Here is a 16,836-nt window from a genome sequence, read left to right as displayed (position 1 = left end):
ATTCTTAGGGCTAGGAGAGCAAAGATAAGAGTTTGGAATTACTAAAACTTAGACACTTAGAAGAGAGGCCCTGCAGAGCTGACACTCAGACTTCCAAATCTGATGCTGATGTCTCTGAACTTGGAAGAGGGACCAACACCTATGAGGAAAGGGGTGCTACCCAGTTGGTGCTGGTGTCTGAAGCAGACTCTATGAAGCTGGTTCTACAGGTCTTTGAAAAAACTGCAAAGTGCATTCAGCTCCTGCTACAGGAAGGAACTGCTGTTGCCAGGGTGAAGGAGCATTGCTGGGGTGACTTCAAGGGAACAGGAAGCAAACAGGAGTCCTTTCTTCCTCCTCTGGCCTCACTAGCTCCCTCTGGTGGCCCATATTGGCAGAGCCAAACACAGAGCCTGCTGACAAAAGCAGAGAAATGTGATTTGCAGAATCTCAGCTCCAGTATCTCAAAAGTAGAAAGTAGGATGGAAGTTTTGGGGCTGAAATACAATAACTTAATAACTAGCACAGGTTCCTTTACAAAGTATTAGGAGGAGGAGGTGGACTTAGGTGAGAATTAGGTGGTATTCAAGCAAACATGGAACGGAAATATTGGGTGGAGCAAAAGTAGGTTTACAGTTGTGAGTACACAAAACAGTTTATTCTTGTATTATTATTGCTTATTCATTATTGCATTATTTTTCATATGAACAACAGTAAACCTACTTTTGCCTCAACCTGCAGAGAAAGTCTAGAGGTGATGGTCCCTGTGAGAAAAGCTGACTGCTTCTGAACAACAAATAGTATAAGATTGAAAAAGGTCTTGAACCACTGGAACTGAAAGATGTGGTCACCTCTAAGGCAATATCAGGTGAAGAGTGCGGCCTTCCTACTTATGTCACAAAGCTTTAATATAGCCACCATTGCACTGACAGTGAGGCAAAGGGGTGAAGAAGCAAACGAGTATATCAGATTGAGAAGTCTATCTAGGAAACTTGAGTGTGGGTAGTGTCCCACGGATCTGACTAGAAGCAAAGAGAGTAGAAACTGATTGTGTTAATTTTATGTGTCAACTTGGCAGGGCCGCAGTATGCAGGTAATTGGTCAAATATTATTCTAGATGTTTCTGTGAAGGTTTTTTTTTTTAGATGAGATTGACATTTAAATCAGCAAACTTAGAGTAAAGCAGATTCTTTTCCATAAAGTGGGTGGGCCTCATCTAATCAGTTGCAGGTCTTAATAGGGGGGAAAAAAAACAGACTTCCCCTGAGAAAGAGGAAATTCTACCAGTATATTGCTTTTGGACTCCAACTGCAACATCAACTCTTTCATGGGTCTTCAGTTGCTGGACTACCCTGCAGATTTTAGATTTGCCAGCCTCCACAATCATGAGCCAATACCTTAAAATCTCGCTCTCTCAACTTCCGGCCAAGATAGAGGCATAGACAGACATGCTGCGTTTCCTTCCACATCTAAGAAAGAATACAACTACCTCAAAACTAGAAACAACTAGAAGTTCCTGAAAATCAAACTGTATGGAAGTCCAGTGAACAAAGATATAAAGAAGAAATACTCATCCAGACAGGTAGGAGGGGCGGAGCCAGGGCGGAGAGGACGCGGTGTGGTGGTGGCAGCAGCAGCGGCAGCAGCAGGCTGGCAGAAAGCGCAGTCACACGTTTTAAAAACTAGGGAGGGACACCTGGGGAGCGTTTCCAGCTACTCACAGGACCTCGCAGCTCACAGTCCCAGCACTGGGGACTCATTGCTTCTGACTGTGCAGACCAGTGGGGGTTGGGGTGGAGGCAGAAACTGCCAGTCTCTCAGCAGAGTCCGCTTGTTTAAAGGGGCCCCACAGTCCTATAATGTCCACAGACCCACCCACTCTGGGAACGACGGCCAGGGCAGCAGCTAGAGGGGCACCAGTCCCATATGGAAGTGGGAGAAGTGCCTGGAAGAGGGGCGAGTGCTGGGCAGGTGGCATTGTTCCCTCTCAGACCCTTCCCCCACATACAGCACCATGACGTGGTGAAACAGGTCTCCCTGTACTGAGGGATTCCTAAGGCTCCACCCATTACAACGTAACAGGAGAGACAGCTCTATCTGGGACATGGAGGCAAACAAACACAGGAGCCTGTCAGAATGAGGAGAGAGAAGTATGGCCCAAAAGGGGGAACAGATCAAGGTTTCAGTGAGAGAACTAAGCGACAAGGAGATAGCCAACCTAACAGATGAGGAGATAAACAACCTAACAGACGCAGAATTCAAAACACTGGTCATAAAGATGCTCACAGGCTTGACAGATATGCTTGAGTATGGCAGACGCATAAGGGAACAAGTGAAGGCTATGCTAAATGAAACAAAGGAAAATCCACACAAAACCAATGGTGAAGGGAAGGAAACCGGGGTTCGAATCAATGATTTGGAACATATGGAAGAAAAAAACAGTCAACCAGTGCAGAATGAGGAAGTAAGAATTGAAAAAAATGAGGAAAACTTCCCAAATTTTGCGAAGGAGATAGACATACAGGTCTGGGAAGCACGGAGGGTCCCAGGCAAGCTGGACCTAGAGGGGACCACACCAGGACGCATCATGATTGAGATGCCAAAGATGAAAGATAAAGAGAGAGTTCTGAGGCAGCAAGAGAGAGGCGGATAGTTGCCTACAGGGGGGTGCCTATAAGACTATCAGCTGATTTCTCAGAGGACACTTTGCAGGCAGGAAGGGACTGGCAAGTAGTATTCAATGTGATGAAAGGCAACCTGCAACCAGGATTACTCTATCCAGCAAGGCTATCATTTGGAATGGAAGGGCAAGGTAAAACTAAAGGAGGTCATCATCACCAAGCCATTATTATATGAAATGTCAAAGGGACTTACTTAAGAAAAAGAAGATCAAAACTATGAACATTAAAATGACAACAAACTCACAACTATCAACAACTGAATCTAAAAAATAAAAACAAAATCCAACTAAGCAAACCAGAATAGGAACAGAATCATAAGTATGGGGATCATTTGGAGGGTTATCAGCTGGGAGGGGGAAGGGGGAGAAATGGGAATATGGTGCAGGGACTAAGAAGCATAATCAGTTGGTACAAAATAGACAGGGGGAAGTTAAGGATAAAATAGGAAAGGGTGAAGTCAAAGAACTTATATGCATGACCCATGGACATGAACTAAGCGGGGTGGGATTGCTGGAGGGAAGGGGAAAAGAAATTGGAACTACTGTAACAACATAATCAATAAAATATACTTTAAAAAAATCTCTCTCTCTCTCTCTCTCTCTCTCTCTCTCTCTCTCGGAGGGCAGAGCCACAAAATGGAAGAAACCTGGGTCCCAAGTAACTGATTGGAAGAGGCCTTCCTCCCCAAACCTGCATTATACTACAGTGTAAAAAAAAAAAAAACACTTTTATTTTTAAGATACTGAATTTTGGGAGTTGCTATAGCAGTTAGTGTACTTTTCTCATCCTTTCCTTAACCTTACCAGCATGATCCTGGTAACCATTTCTTTCTCGTCCCCTGAAACTACTTGTTTATAGTCCTTTAATGATGATGATAATGATAATAATGGCAGCTACCATTTGTGAAGTTTTTTGTTTTTTCATGATGTTCTAAGTGTCAGGCACCATGCTAGTGTTTTATCTACTGTCTCATTTAATTCTAACTACTCTGTGTGGTAGGTGCTATCACCCCTATCTTAGAGATGGGAAAACAGGTTTAGAGAAGTTGAGCCACTTGCCCAAGATCTTATAGACCCCCTTCTCTCTACACTTTTCCTTTTGACAATTAAATCCAATCTCATTGCTGCTGTAATTATCATGTCTGGTTAGATGGCCCCTTGATCCCTCCCTTGTCTCCAGTTCGACATTTTCTGGCATATGAATATGCCGATGGCATTGTAGACGCAACATGTCCAAATGCAGCTGTTCCCTTGTTAATACTGTTCTAAACACTTTTAATTCCCACAATAAGCCTATGAGACAGATAATGTCATTATTCACATCTATGAGCTATACTGTTACCCACATTTTACAGATGAATAAACTGAGGCTTAGAGACTCAGTATCTGGCTCCTATTTACACAACTAGTACACAGTAGAGCTGGGCTTGGGGCTGATTTCAAGGCCTAAATCTCAATAATGACAATTCCTCAGTTCCATTCAAACTAAGCTCTCTCTGTCCTGTTCCATTTCCTGCTTTCTATACTCATTCTCTGCCCTTAACTTTCCAATCCTATCTGTCCTTCAAAGCTCAGCCGGAAGGCTTTTTCAGGTATTCCAAGCTGGAAGGGATCTCCACCTTATGTGAATTTACAGAGTATTTACTCTGTACCTCGCTTACCTTTTCCTAAGCATATAAATAAAGCTTTAATTCATCTTCATCATAAAAAGTTCAAGTAGAACGGTACAGAGCAAGGCGTTTAAGTATCTCTTTATTTCCCAGAACTGATCAGTTTCTATCTTGATTAATATTTCTGTGTATCTGCTAGCAACTCAATGAGACAGTTATTTGAGCACGGGAGGCACAATTAATAATTTTATTCCTCTAAAATAGGAATAAACAATTGCTGAAAGAATTGTCAACTTCAAATCCCTTGAGCCTGCACATATATTTTTCCATGAAGGTGAGAGGGCCTGTTCAAGAAACAGTGATTTTTTTCCTCCCCAGGGGGACTGGTGAAGACATGTCAAACACTCCCCCTCCTCCCACCTTCCCTAAAGAACAAAAAGCATCCACATCTAGATACATGAAGCTCTGGTTTCTGTTTTAGCTGGGTCTCAGAAGGAAATTACTTTTCTCTGAAACCGTAGAAGCCCAACCCAGCTGCCGCATTGTTAGACCTCAGGGTAAACAGGAAGCTTCCTGCCTTGGGCCCTTCACGTTCCTCTCACAGACTATTAAAGACTGTTATTAGGATGGTAAAAGGACAGCTGTTGGCCATAAAATCAGCCCATTCCTTAGATCCTTAGAGAAGAGCAATTCTACTCCTCCAAGGTCAAAGAGAGAGAACTGTGTCCTTTCCAGGTCACACAGGTGCATCCACCTAGTGGGGTCCTCAGTTATCTCCTCCATGATCAACTGTAACCATAATGGTCTTTGCTGAATACCAGAGTGATTTAGTTGAGATGGAATTGCCATTTATAGGGTCTCTAGTCCTTGAAATCACTTTTTTGGGGGTGGTAATGAGATCTAGTATAAAGATGAAGCTGAGGCTGCCAGAGCAGTGAAATCACTCCCTACCCTGTAGAGTAATTAACCACTAAGAGGAGGCAAAGAAGAGAATGCATGAGAACAGTCTAGTGCGCCTGCCTTTGTAATGAAGAGCTGAAACGGAACCTCAGCTCCTCCTGCACACAGGGTGGAAGTCCCTGGATTTGCAGCTGTTAGTGAGGAGGGAGGGAACAATTTCTGCCAACTGGAAGGACACTAGGGCAGGGATGATCTTTTGCCAAGAAGGGCACTTCGGGTGTCTTGGCAGAAGGCAGAGGGCTGCCCCAATCTGTGTGTACATTTTCAGAAGCATTTGACTCTGGCCCAAATTCTCTCAGCTGCAGTAAAGCTGGGGCAATGGATGGGAAATGCTTATTGGCCAGGCTGACTAGAAGCTCCAACAGAGGGTGCTGGGACTCAGCCAGGAGCTTCCCTTCAGCTGGCAAGTTTAGCTTTCTGTCATGGTCAGAGGGAGCGTGTCAAAATTCCAATTCTCAGGGTTCTCCAGAAGCTGCTTATGATTAACCACTTATTTTGATGGAATATTTCGCTCAAATGGAGAATGAGAGGTGATAATGCAGAGCCTCTTACTTGGTTCAAAGCGTGAGCAGCTCTGGCCAGTGTGGCTCAGTTGATTGGAGCATCGTCCCGTAAACCGAAAGGTCGTGGGTTCAATTCCAAGTCAGGGCACATGCCTAGGTTGTGGGTTTGGTCCCTGGTTGAGTGTGTAGGAGACAACCAATCAATGGTTCTCTCTCACATTGATGTTTCTCTCCCTCCCTTACCCTCTCTCTAAAAATCAATAGGTAGGTCCTCTGGTGAGTATAAAAATAAAAATTTAAAAAGAGCAAAAATAGCTCAACAAGAGTTAAGGATCCAACCGCTAAAGTAATGAGCTCATAACCATGGGGCCAGTCAGATACCATTTTATTCAGCCTTGGACTTACCTACAATTCGTCAATTCATGCTGCCATGTGGGATCCTCTGACCCATGTCTATCAATCAAGCAAGAACAGGCACTTGGGCAGAGCAGGCAAACTGGTCACTGCTTTCATCACTTAGTTGCCTGGCACAGGTTTACTTATGCAGAACAGGAGCCTTACTTGCCAGGTAACACTGCTTTCCCTCATTCCAAGAAAAGTTCATTTAAAGTTACTCCTCAGAGTTGGACCCAAGGAGTGGCAGTTTCTTTCAAGAGCTGAAAGCAGAACTGAATATTTTCTCCTAAAGTCTCATTTGAGCCTCTACATAAGTGTTTAGACTGGGATGATTCCATTGTTTAAGGCCACTCTTTAAGATCTTAGAGGAGAAAGGAACCTATAAGAAAGTATATGGTTCACTCACTCCCCCTTCTTACCCCCCCAGGGGGTAATATCATTTTCCCTAGTTTCAGAAGAGATAACTAAGGCTCTGAGAATGTTCCCACGGTCACACAGCTGGTAAATGGGTTTTACTGAGAGGACTAGAATCTAGGTCTCCTGCTTCCTTGTGCAGTGCTCATCCTACTGTGACTTTTCATCCCAAGGAATTTGTATTATTTTTTAAAAAGTAATTGAGTGCTCATATAACCAAAAGTTGTTTAATCTGCTTATCTCTGTAAGACTTTTCATACAAATACATGAATAATAAAAATTATCAGAAACAATGTCCCATTAAAAATTTTTAAAGATTTTATTCATTTATTTTTAGAGAGAGGGGAAGGGAGGTTGAAAGAAGGAGAGAAACATCAATGTGAGAGAGAAACATCGATTGGTTGACTCTTGTACATGCCCCAACCGGGAACCGCACCTACAACCCAGGCAGGAGCCCTGACCTGGAATTGAACTGGAGAACTTTCGCCTCACAGTAGGATGCTCAACTAACTGAGCTGCACTGGTCAGGGCAACAACGACCCATTTAGAAAAGAAGGTCCCACTGTACTTACTACTGCCACTACACTCTTCAGACCTCTGCCATCATGTGTGGACTACTACCAGCCTGTTAGCTAGAGCCTTCGATAAAATCTTCATTTAAATTTACAAGTGGATCAGTGGTAAGTCCAAGACTGTCTCCACTGTGCTTGGTTAAAGAGACAGATCCAGGTATACTTTAGACTTAGAATAAGATTTTTTCTCTTACTGCAAAAATACCTACTACTCTAAAATTTTCTGTAGCCAGGACCATTAGGGGCTCTCGAGTGGCTCATACGGTTCCCATTCCTAACCAACCTTCAAATAGAGAAAGAGGTTCTAATGGACAGAATAAGGATCCCAAGGCAGCACAGGCAGTGTATTTATGTATTGTACTTTCAGATCCCTGATTCGGGTTGGCTTCATGTCTGTCCCCTGAGATTCTAGGTCATGTCCAAGGCAGGAAGTTGCAATGTAAGAGCAGTCCCAGGAGCCAGTAAGTCAGGAAGTAGCCTAGAATGCATCGTGTGACTAGAGAACAGGCTTTCCAGTTGTATAAAAGTCCCATGATGGAATTTCTGGGGACCTTTTGTCCTTGTGGGGAGTCCCCTGCAAGAGGCTTCCAGGGCACCGTCTCTAGGGATTTCAGCAGTGGCTCTTGATCCTGAAGCAAGTGAGCTGGAAACCAGTACACAACAGGCGTGGAGGAGCCCAAAAACCTGGTGAGAACCTGGAAATCGTAAGAGGAGGAAACCCACACATTTATTGGAATGTCACTGCTTCAAACTGGACCAGCCTGGGGCTTCCCTGCTGCTGGGTGAACTATAACCCCATGACTAGGCATTTATTACACTGGACACAAAATTTAGTAGAGATTAGGATCTGCCTTACAAAGCTGTGCATGAGGTCATCAGGCAGGTGACCTCAATGTTACAAATAAACATGCTACAGACTACGGTAACTACCACAGTAATGGGTAAATCAATACAAAAAACTCTGTAGGGTCCAATTTTAGCCCAGGGCCTGAACTCTAAACTCTAGGCTATGATTTGGCCGGGGCTTTGGAAACCTAAGGAGGTTTCCCTCATCCCATGGGAATGGCAAAGCAGAGGGAAAGAGTGCAGAGGATACTATTGTTTAACATTCTCCCTTCTGGGGGAGTTCAGAGCCAAATGGCCTCCCTCATCTACCTGGAAACGCTGAACTTTGCTGGCATTCTCTCTACTAGCTAATCCAGCTACAAACACAGAAATGCTACTCTGTTTCCCTTGTGCCTCTTATTCACACAGCTCAGAGAACTTTACAAACAGCTAATGTGTGCCTCCAAGAGGCAGAAACTGCTAAGGAGTAGCCAGAATGGAGAAAAAAATACTTTCTTGGGGTTAAGTTGAAACTGGGGCCACAGCCAGGAACAACAACAAAAAATCATATGAATGGTCAAACCCTTCCCATTCCTTTCTATCCCCACCCTCACCCCCAAACACTGCACAAGATGTCTCCTCTGAAAACTGTGTACCCACTCAGAATACCTCAGAAAGTCAACTATCAGGTGGACATTCTGGGTATAACTATGTATTAGGGGAAGGTCCCAGAGGTATTCTCTGCACTTATTCCTTTATCTCAGGCAAATCAGGTCCTTTCATAACTTTCAAGTCTTTGCACACATCCTTCACTTGCCCAGAATGTTCTCCCTTTGCTTCTTAAATGGAATTTCTTCTTATTCTTTACAACCTGGCCTATATAGGATGCCCTTGTTCAATCAGCTTTTTTCCTCTGTGCTTCCACAGTACTGTCTCAAAAAAGCAAGTCCTCTCCCATGCCACTGTGCTATAATTTTATTTGTTAACTGTCTGTCTCGCATTTCTACCATAAGACCCACTAGGGCAGCAATCTCATCTTACTCATGTTGCATCTTGCGTGGTCTGACCCAGGGTCTAGCACAAAGAAAACCCCCACATAGTTGTTGAATAAATAAATTAGGCACAAGTCACTCAAATGGGAGAAGTTAGCTCTCTCCCACGTGCCTGGCCCAGGGGTTTTGCCTATGTTCACATCCCCTTCCCAGCCAGGAGTCCACCTCACCTGAACGTGCATGCACAAACAGCCAAAGAGTAGCAGTGCTACAGCGTGGACCATGTACACAAACACCTGAGGACTGAGGAATCCAGGATCAGGCTTCTGTAGGGTCTCACTGTTCTTATTCCTTCGCATCCCAAGTGTAAGGCAGAACCAAGGGTGGGTGGCCACATATGTCCAAGTTGCCCACGTAACCAGTGTAGCCACTGGTGCAGCCAGCAAAAAATTGGGCACCTGCTTAAGCTCATAATATCTCAAAAAGCCAACATTCCAGTAGATATCCTGGATATAGCTGTATATCAGGGGTAGTTCCCAGGAGCACCAAGGTGGCTCGTTTCCCTCTGCAATTCGGTAGCCCTTGTCCACAGCTAACTGCAGCAAGGGCTTAGGGATAGAGTGGACTGAGCCTGGCAGACAGAACTGGGTGTAGGCATAATACTGAAAGAGGGCAAAGGGGAGGCCAAGTGTGAGCACGGACAGGAACACAGAGCCCATCAGCTTCAAGAGCTGTCTCAGAGGATTCAGTACCATGAGAGAAGAGAAAAAGCTTCGGCACTGAGAATGAATGAGGAAGCCAACACTGACCAGCCCATTGGAGCGTACACCAGTGGCAAGGGCAAAGAGGAGTCCGCTAGTCCAGCTTCGGCCCCTTTCCAGCTGCCCCATGGCAGTGAATGTCAGGAGGGCAAACAAAGCTTCTGAATAACCAGCAACCAGGAAGACGTTGGCAGGGCTGAGGCAGAAAAGCAGTGCTCCGTAGAAGGCCTGGCGGGGACAGTGCAAAACCAGACAACCCAGGTCGTGCAGAGCGACGGCAGCCAGGATGGAGAACAAGGAATTGAGCAATGCTACTGAGATTAAAAGGCAACTCCGTAGGTTCAGTAATCCCTGCAGGGGTCTCAGCAGTTCAGTTCCCACCAATAGGACCAGGGGGAAACCAGGGAAGAAGGCAAAGTTGTGCTCATACAGGTAACCATGCTCAGCAATGAACAGAAAGTGTTCAGCATCCCAGTGAGACAGTCCACCCAGGAGACCTTCCACAATTTGGTCCACAGATCCCGCGGGAGCAAGGCGAGGAGGAGAGAAGGCTTCTGCACGGTGATCTGGGATGATGGCATTGAAGAGAGCCTGTAGGATGAAGGAGAACCAGGATTTTGGTTGAGTAACTGGAAGAAAAGCATTACTATTTAATAAAATGAAAAACAACAGATCCGTTGGGGGGATTCAGTTCAGTTCTGGACTGGCTAAGTTTCAGCTGAACATTCCAGTGTAGAGGTCAATGAGGCAGTGAGATGTGTGAGTCTGAAGGTGAGGAGAGTGATCAGGGCTAGAGATATAAATTTGGGAGTCAAAAGTACTGGAGCGCTATTTAAAGGTATGAAAGTAAATGAGAGCACTAGGAAGTACAGATAGGGAAAAGAAGAGATCTGAGGGCTGAGCCCTGGACACACCAACATTCAGTGACTTGGGAGAGGCTGAAGATCCAGCAGTGAAGATGATAAAGGCACAGCCAGTGAGGTACGGGGAAACCAGGAGAGCCTGGTGTCTTAGAACCAAGTGAAGCAAGAGAGTGATCAGATCTGTGAAATGCTGCCGATAGGTTAAGTAAGATGGGGACTGAAAACTGATCAATAGATTTAGCAATGTGAAGGTCACTAGTGACTTCGACAAGAGCCATTTCAGTGAGGTGGAGGAGAAAGAAGATTGTCTAGGCTGGGATCAACAGCAAAGGAGACAAGGGAGATCGTGCATACAGACAACTATTTGGAGGTTTGTTGTTAAGGGGAGCAGATAAAGGCTTAGTAGGTGAATGACAATGTGGGGTAAAGAGAAATCTTTAAAAAATGTTTTTAAGGTGGGAGATAAGTATTTGTTTACCAATGGGAATAATCCAGTGGAAAGGAAAGGAGCACACAAGAAAGGGAGCAGAGACTTGCTGGAGCAGGCAAAAGAGGATGGAATCTGCTGCAAAGGTGGAGGAGCTAGCCTTGGAGAGAACAGACAGCTCACTCAACCCTCTGCAGAGGTGCAGAGTGAAGATGTAGGCGTGCTGATGGACGTGGTGGGAGCATGCAGAAAGTTGCTTCTGACTGCTTCTATTTTTCTGAGTTTCCACTCAAAAAAGCAACTTGCAGAAGATGCTAGAGACTTGACCCTAGTTCTCAAAATAGACTGTGCACTAGAATCACCCAGGTAGTTTTACAAATACTGATGCCTGGGTTCCTCCCCCACAGTTAATGATTTCACTGGTATGGGGTACAGCCTGGGCACTGAGATGTTTTTAAGCTCTCCCAGGTGATTCTGATGTGCAGAAAAATGGGGAGGGGGAGTGAGTGGACGAAGGAAATACACTAGCAATGCCAGGTAGCACTAAGGACTCATTTGGGTTAATGATCTTGAATTAAAGGAAACTAGTTACTATAGTTGTATGTTTTACTCTGGGCAGATGCAGGCATGGAATGGCCAGAGATTTGAATTTAACCAAGGTTGGACATAGGGAGAAGGGAGCAAGTGAGTTGTGTAGGAATGCATGATGGAGCATGGAATCTAAGCTAGGTAAGAAGTGAAGCTGAAAACCTTGGGGTGGGTGAAAGTCAATGGAATGGTGGTAGAATCAATGGAATATAAGTCCTGAGGAGTTGGAGAAATTGTTAGAGCTGGGGTACTAGAGAAAGTGAGCTGAAAAGATAGGAGATAAGAGGTCAGGTGTGTCAGCTTTATTAATATTCAAACAACCAAGAAATCAACAGTTGTGCTGGAAAGAGTAACCATGAATCAGGAGCTAAAACCTTTAAAGAATGAGGAGGAATGAGCTGTCATTAACACAGATGACAGCAACAATGAAGGGAAACTAGCAATATATTCTGATGGCATGAGCTTTAAAACTGGAAGGGGGTGCCCTGCCGGCCTGCAAACCAAAAGGTAGCCAGTTCAATTCCCAGTCAGGGCATATGCCTCGGTGATAGGCCAGGTCCACAGTTGGGGGCTTGTGAGAAGCAACCAATCAGTGTATTTCTCACACATTGATGTTTCTATTCCTTTCTTTCTCCCTCCGTTCCCCTCTCTCTAAAAGTAAATAAATAAAATCTTAAAAAAAAAAAAAAAAAAAAAAACCTGGAAAAAGGGGGCACAAAATAGCATTATTGTCAAATGTCTTTTTGCCCGATTAGATTGTCAGTTACTTAAGGGAAAAGAGAGCGTGAACTTCTATGCTCACCACCTAGCACGTGGAACAGAGTAGGTACTTAATAAACTTTTGGTGGTTGAGTGAACAGTCTAGAAAGCATCCTTGTTTCCAAATCACCCTCTGAATTATAACCCAGCTGTCCTGATTCCCAATCCCAGATGCTGATTCCCAGTATTGCTCCACTGGTTCTGCCAATCAAAGTGATCATCGAGTCACTTTCTCCAGCCTGGCACCAGGAATATAACCCATTTTTAAGGTTCTTTCTTTTTTTAGTCAGCTGATTTATTGATTTATTTTTGTAATCAGGCCACTTCAAACAGTGAAAACAAATGGGACAGGAGTGACAGTCACAGATAACAGCCTTAGTCTCCAAGCTGAAGACTCTTTTCACTAAACCTGCGAGCCAGCAGAGCCTGCTATGCCTCCGATAGTGAGAGGAAAGGAGAGTTCCACGAAGGAAACAGCTATGAGCCTCAGAGAGAAGGGAACCTGTGATAAAAGGCACACATAATTGTGCTCATGTAATATAGCGAGGGTGTTGACTACATTCAACAGTAACACATACTGAGAACCTACTAAGTACTGGGCACTGTGCTAGGCACTGGATATAATTCATACTTATATGAAATTTGATTAAAATATGTATAAGGACAACCTTGGAGGGGAAAGAGAGTTTTGCAAAAGTGTGACTACATTCTGAGGGCTGTGTGTGGGCGAAGCAGCAAGGGGAAACACCTGGTGGAAGACCAGGTGACACGAATGACTAAACGAATACACACAGATGGTCTCAGGACAGTGCCACTTCTTCCCCACTCAACTGACATAGTGCTTGTTCTCGCAGGTATGGGACCCAGGGCAATGCTTTGAGCTGTCACACCCTGATCCTGATGGCATCTCTGGTTATGGAACATCATGGTCTGCTGTAAGAGTTAGAAAACCTGGGGTCTGATTCTGGCTCTTCTCTAACTTGCTGTGTGACTTTAGGGAAGCCATTCAACATTTCTGGGCTTTTGCTGCTTCATGTGTAAAACGAAGGATTAACAGACCATCCTAAGAGGCCTGCCCACTTCTCAGCTAAGAAGCCTAAGTGTCTATGGTTCCAACCACATGAAGGGGCACACCTGGAAGGTAAAAAGAAGATGGGGACTATTCTTAGCATCTAGTCCAGTCATGTGGCAATGGCATGTTCAGGACAAAAGATCAGAGACTGACCTGCAGCACCAGAGTCAGGACACGGCAGCTGACTGCAAACCTCAGCACCTCTTTCCGGGATGAGTCCAGGGGCCACATCCTCTCACCACAGGAATTCAGGGGTGTTGTTGCCAGGCAGGACTGAGTTCTGTCAGGCTTCTAAACTCCAAAACCCAAGGAGGAAGTGTCACACATGGGCTGAAAATAAACTCTTGAAAGCATTCTTCAAGGGAGACTCCCCATTCTGCACTACTGGGCAAATTTAACCACTTAACTTCCCAGATAAGGGAAAAGCATGTTGAAGGCAAATGTCACCTGATGTCATTCTGAAACACTATATTCTTATTGGGAAGGTTCCACACAGATAGGCATGAAACTGGAAAGCTAAACTCACAAAAAAATCTTTAAAAAGCCTGTTGAGGTGCTCCCTTTGTAGGAACTAAAGACCTGGGTTCAAGGCCTGGCTGTTACTCACAAGTTCTCGTTTAGTCCTTCTGAGCCTCAGTTCTTTGTGTATAAAATGGGAGCAGATTATTTTGCCCATCTCACAAAATTATCATGATTGTGAAGTGGACTGATGTGTGAAGAAGTACTACTACATCTCTATTGTGGCTGCTGTTCTTTGGTGTGTGCCCTTTTCCTCTTGCCCAAAATAATAAACTAGATCCCAAACCAGAGTCCCCAAAATGGGACATAGAACTGAGCTGGAAGACCATATGACTACACACTCCAGCTTAGCACTCTGATGTGTGTTCAGCTGGTCTGTTAAATTAAGTGGAGAAGGAAAAGAAAACCACCATGCAGCAGGACTTCAGCCAGCTCACACTGCTAAAACAAACTTAGGGGGAAGACAGAGTTGGCTACTAGGGATGGAGAAAATTTATGTTGGAAGGCAGCAACACACAAACAGTTGCAAAGCCATTCTGAGGCAAGAAACGCACTCCAAGGCTTTTTTTTTTTTTTTTAAGAACAATTTCCTGGGCTACAAGAAGTAGCAATGGCTTCTACAGAACCAATGGGGGAAATCAGAAAGGAGGACAAGAGCATCAGAGGCAACGCTCTGATTTAGTTTTCTTCCCCCAGTTCCATCTTGCAAACATCTACCGAGTTCCTGATGTGTGTTGAGGCTCTATCCCTAAAGGAAAAAAACAAACAAACTTAAACTGAGAAATTAACAGGGAGGGCTGAAAGACTTTTTTTCTTCTCCTATCTGGTTAATACCTAGCAAAATTTTAGGTATCACTTGTTTCTGGAATTCTTCTCTGACCCTCTCTAGACTATGTGATATGCTTTCATTGCACTCAGCCTTGCGGTCTTTACTGCTATTGCTTAATTAAGTTGCTGGGGAGGGCTTTGTCTGTCTTGCTTACAACTATATCCCCAGGGCCTAACATACAAACAGACATTTTAAACCTGTGTTCTGATTGAGTGGAAGTGGCAAGAAAGGATATGGCATCACAGGTTCATTGTTTCTGGATATAAAATCACTGCTCCAATATTCCTCTTACCATACTCATGTTAACAGCAAGACTACAAAGTCATAGAAGCCACAGGAAAATAAAATTTCTCCAGAAAGGGAGCAAGGCGGGCCAGTGACAACAGTACTTATCCTCCGCACAAGGGGGCGCCCGATGCTTACTCCATCACCAGGAAGCCTGGAGGAAGGGAGGGGCCACCAAGGCCACACGGGTTTGCTCATCAAAATTCAGTTCAAAGGCAAGCTTCTGAAAACCCCAGAGAGCGGAGGTAGTTTGTGAATCTACCCAACATTTCCAACATTTGACTCGCTGAATCGAAAGGAATCGTAGAAACAGGTACAGCCAACCTCACAGGCCACTGGGTCTCTCTCCTTGGGTGAATTCACATTTTTCCCTTCGTTACTTCCCACCCACATGCAGAGAAATTGGGAACAGAAAAGAACAACCCACCTCTGCCTCTTCACCAGGCTGCCATTCTTCCTTCCTCTCTCCAGAGTCAAGCTGTAGCCCCAGCGACCACAGACTTGTAGACTACACTTAGTTTTCAGACAAACCAGGTAAAAACAAAATAAAGCCAGTGAGTTCTCCCTCTCAGCTAATTGCCAGCCTCAGATTCCCAACAACGTCTTTGCCAAATCACTTTCTGAACTGGCAGGACAAGGAGCAGCCAGTTTTACTCTATTTTCAAGCGAGATAAATATGCCCCAGATAAGTGAATAATAAAAATCTCCATAGTTTTACATCAGAGATCTCATTAGACCCTGTGAGGCCAGTATAATTACCATCGCCATTTTATAGATATGGAAATTGAAGCTCGCTGGGGTCAAGAGATACCCAAGATTGAATTTAAAGAGAATGTCTTTTTTGTTTTGTTTTGTTTTGAATTCTGAAACCTCATGATCTTCCTACCAGGCCTTACGCCGGCCAAAGGGTATGTGCTCTTTCTGAGACGGGATTACAACCCAGGTGTCCCAAATACAGCCCCATACTTGTCCAATGACGGCGCAAGCTCCTGCTGGGTATTTTGAGGGTAAAGAAGGCCCTATCTGAGAATACAGGGAAGCCTCCTTAATTAAAGCCCTGGATTCTCTAAGATTAACATCCTCTGTGGGGTGGGAAAATGGCTCTAACCAAGGGTTCTCAAGGCCAGAAGCCTCGAGGGCCGTCGCAAGCCAGGGACCGCCTTCTGCCAGCCCAGCGGCACGTAAAGCCCGCTCTAGCCCACTTCTTTCTGACTTTGTCCCTAGAGGGGACCGGGTATCTTCTCTCTCCAAAGGACCCAGGGGATATTTCCAGGCCGGCCGGCAGGGCCAGGCTCGACCTCGAAGCCGGAAGGCAGGGGAGGGCGGGAGACTGCAAAGGAAGAGGCGGCACCTGGGGGGCCGCTATGGCGGAGGGGCGGGCCTCCCCGCTTCTAGGCAGCTGCCGCCTCACTTCCCTCGGCCTCCGTTTGACAACTCCCTCCCCCAAGAACTTTAAGGCTCCCACGCCGGCTCCCGGTTCCCAGCGCGAGCACATCTCAACGTCCCAGGCAGGGGCCGAACCTCAGCTCTTCCATCCGGGACCCCAAGTGGGCCGCGCCTGCGCACTGGCTCCGTCGACGGCGGCTCCACCCCTCTCCTGCCAGGACTCGGAGCTGCCCCGCCCCCTCCGCGGCGGCCATGATGATTCCGGGCAAGTCGGGCGGAGAAAGCAGAGCCCTTGTACTCTGCGTCCCTGTCTTGGCACCTCTCCTACATGGTGACACCTGGAGACTTTCCTTTCGCACTGCACGCTACTCAAGCCCCCTCCCCCGCCTTCAGTTAGTCCCCCGATGCTGCTCAGA

At 45.5% G+C, this 16,836-nt stretch overlaps 1 protein-coding gene across 1 annotated transcript; it reads right to left on the bottom strand.

The window, feature by feature from the left end:
* Positions 1–6,824: 6,824 nt before the first annotated feature.
* PIGV (phosphatidylinositol glycan anchor biosynthesis class V) lies at positions 6,825–16,622 on the bottom strand. Its single transcript, XM_090268864.1, has 5 exons — positions 16,556–16,622; positions 15,462–15,542; positions 13,555–13,692; positions 9,162–10,283; positions 6,825–7,809 (listed from the first exon to the last, which is right to left on the bottom strand). The coding sequence occupies exons 3-5, from the start codon at positions 13,630–13,632 to the stop codon at positions 7,528–7,530; spliced, it is 1,482 nt and encodes a 493-aa protein (XP_090124990.1). The 5' UTR covers positions 13,633–13,692; positions 15,462–15,542; positions 16,556–16,622; the 3' UTR covers positions 6,825–7,527.
* Positions 16,623–16,836: the final 214 nt, after the last annotated feature.

The sequence above is a fragment of the Furipterus horrens genome, unplaced genomic scaffold (genome assembly GCF_987537825.1).
Source record: "Furipterus horrens unplaced genomic scaffold, mFurHor1.1.pri manual_scaffold_3, whole genome shotgun sequence".
NCBI lineage: Eukaryota > Metazoa > Chordata > Mammalia > Chiroptera > Furipteridae > Furipterus > Furipterus horrens.
This window is presented reverse-complemented; position numbering and strand designations above follow the sequence as displayed.

Coding starts and splice junctions, on each gene's coding strand:
- PIGV (XM_090268864.1), bottom strand. CDS start 13,632: ATGTGGCCCCTGGACTCATCCCGGAAAGAGGTGCTGAGGTTTGCAGTC. Junction 10,284..13,554: donor TCCTGACTCTGGTGCTGCAG/GTCAGTCTCTGA, acceptor TTCATCCTACAG/GCTCTCTTCAATGCCATCAT. Junction 7,810..9,161: donor GTTTGTGCATGCACGTTCAG/GTGAGGTGGACT, acceptor TACGATTTCCAG/GTTCTCACCAGGTTTTTGGG.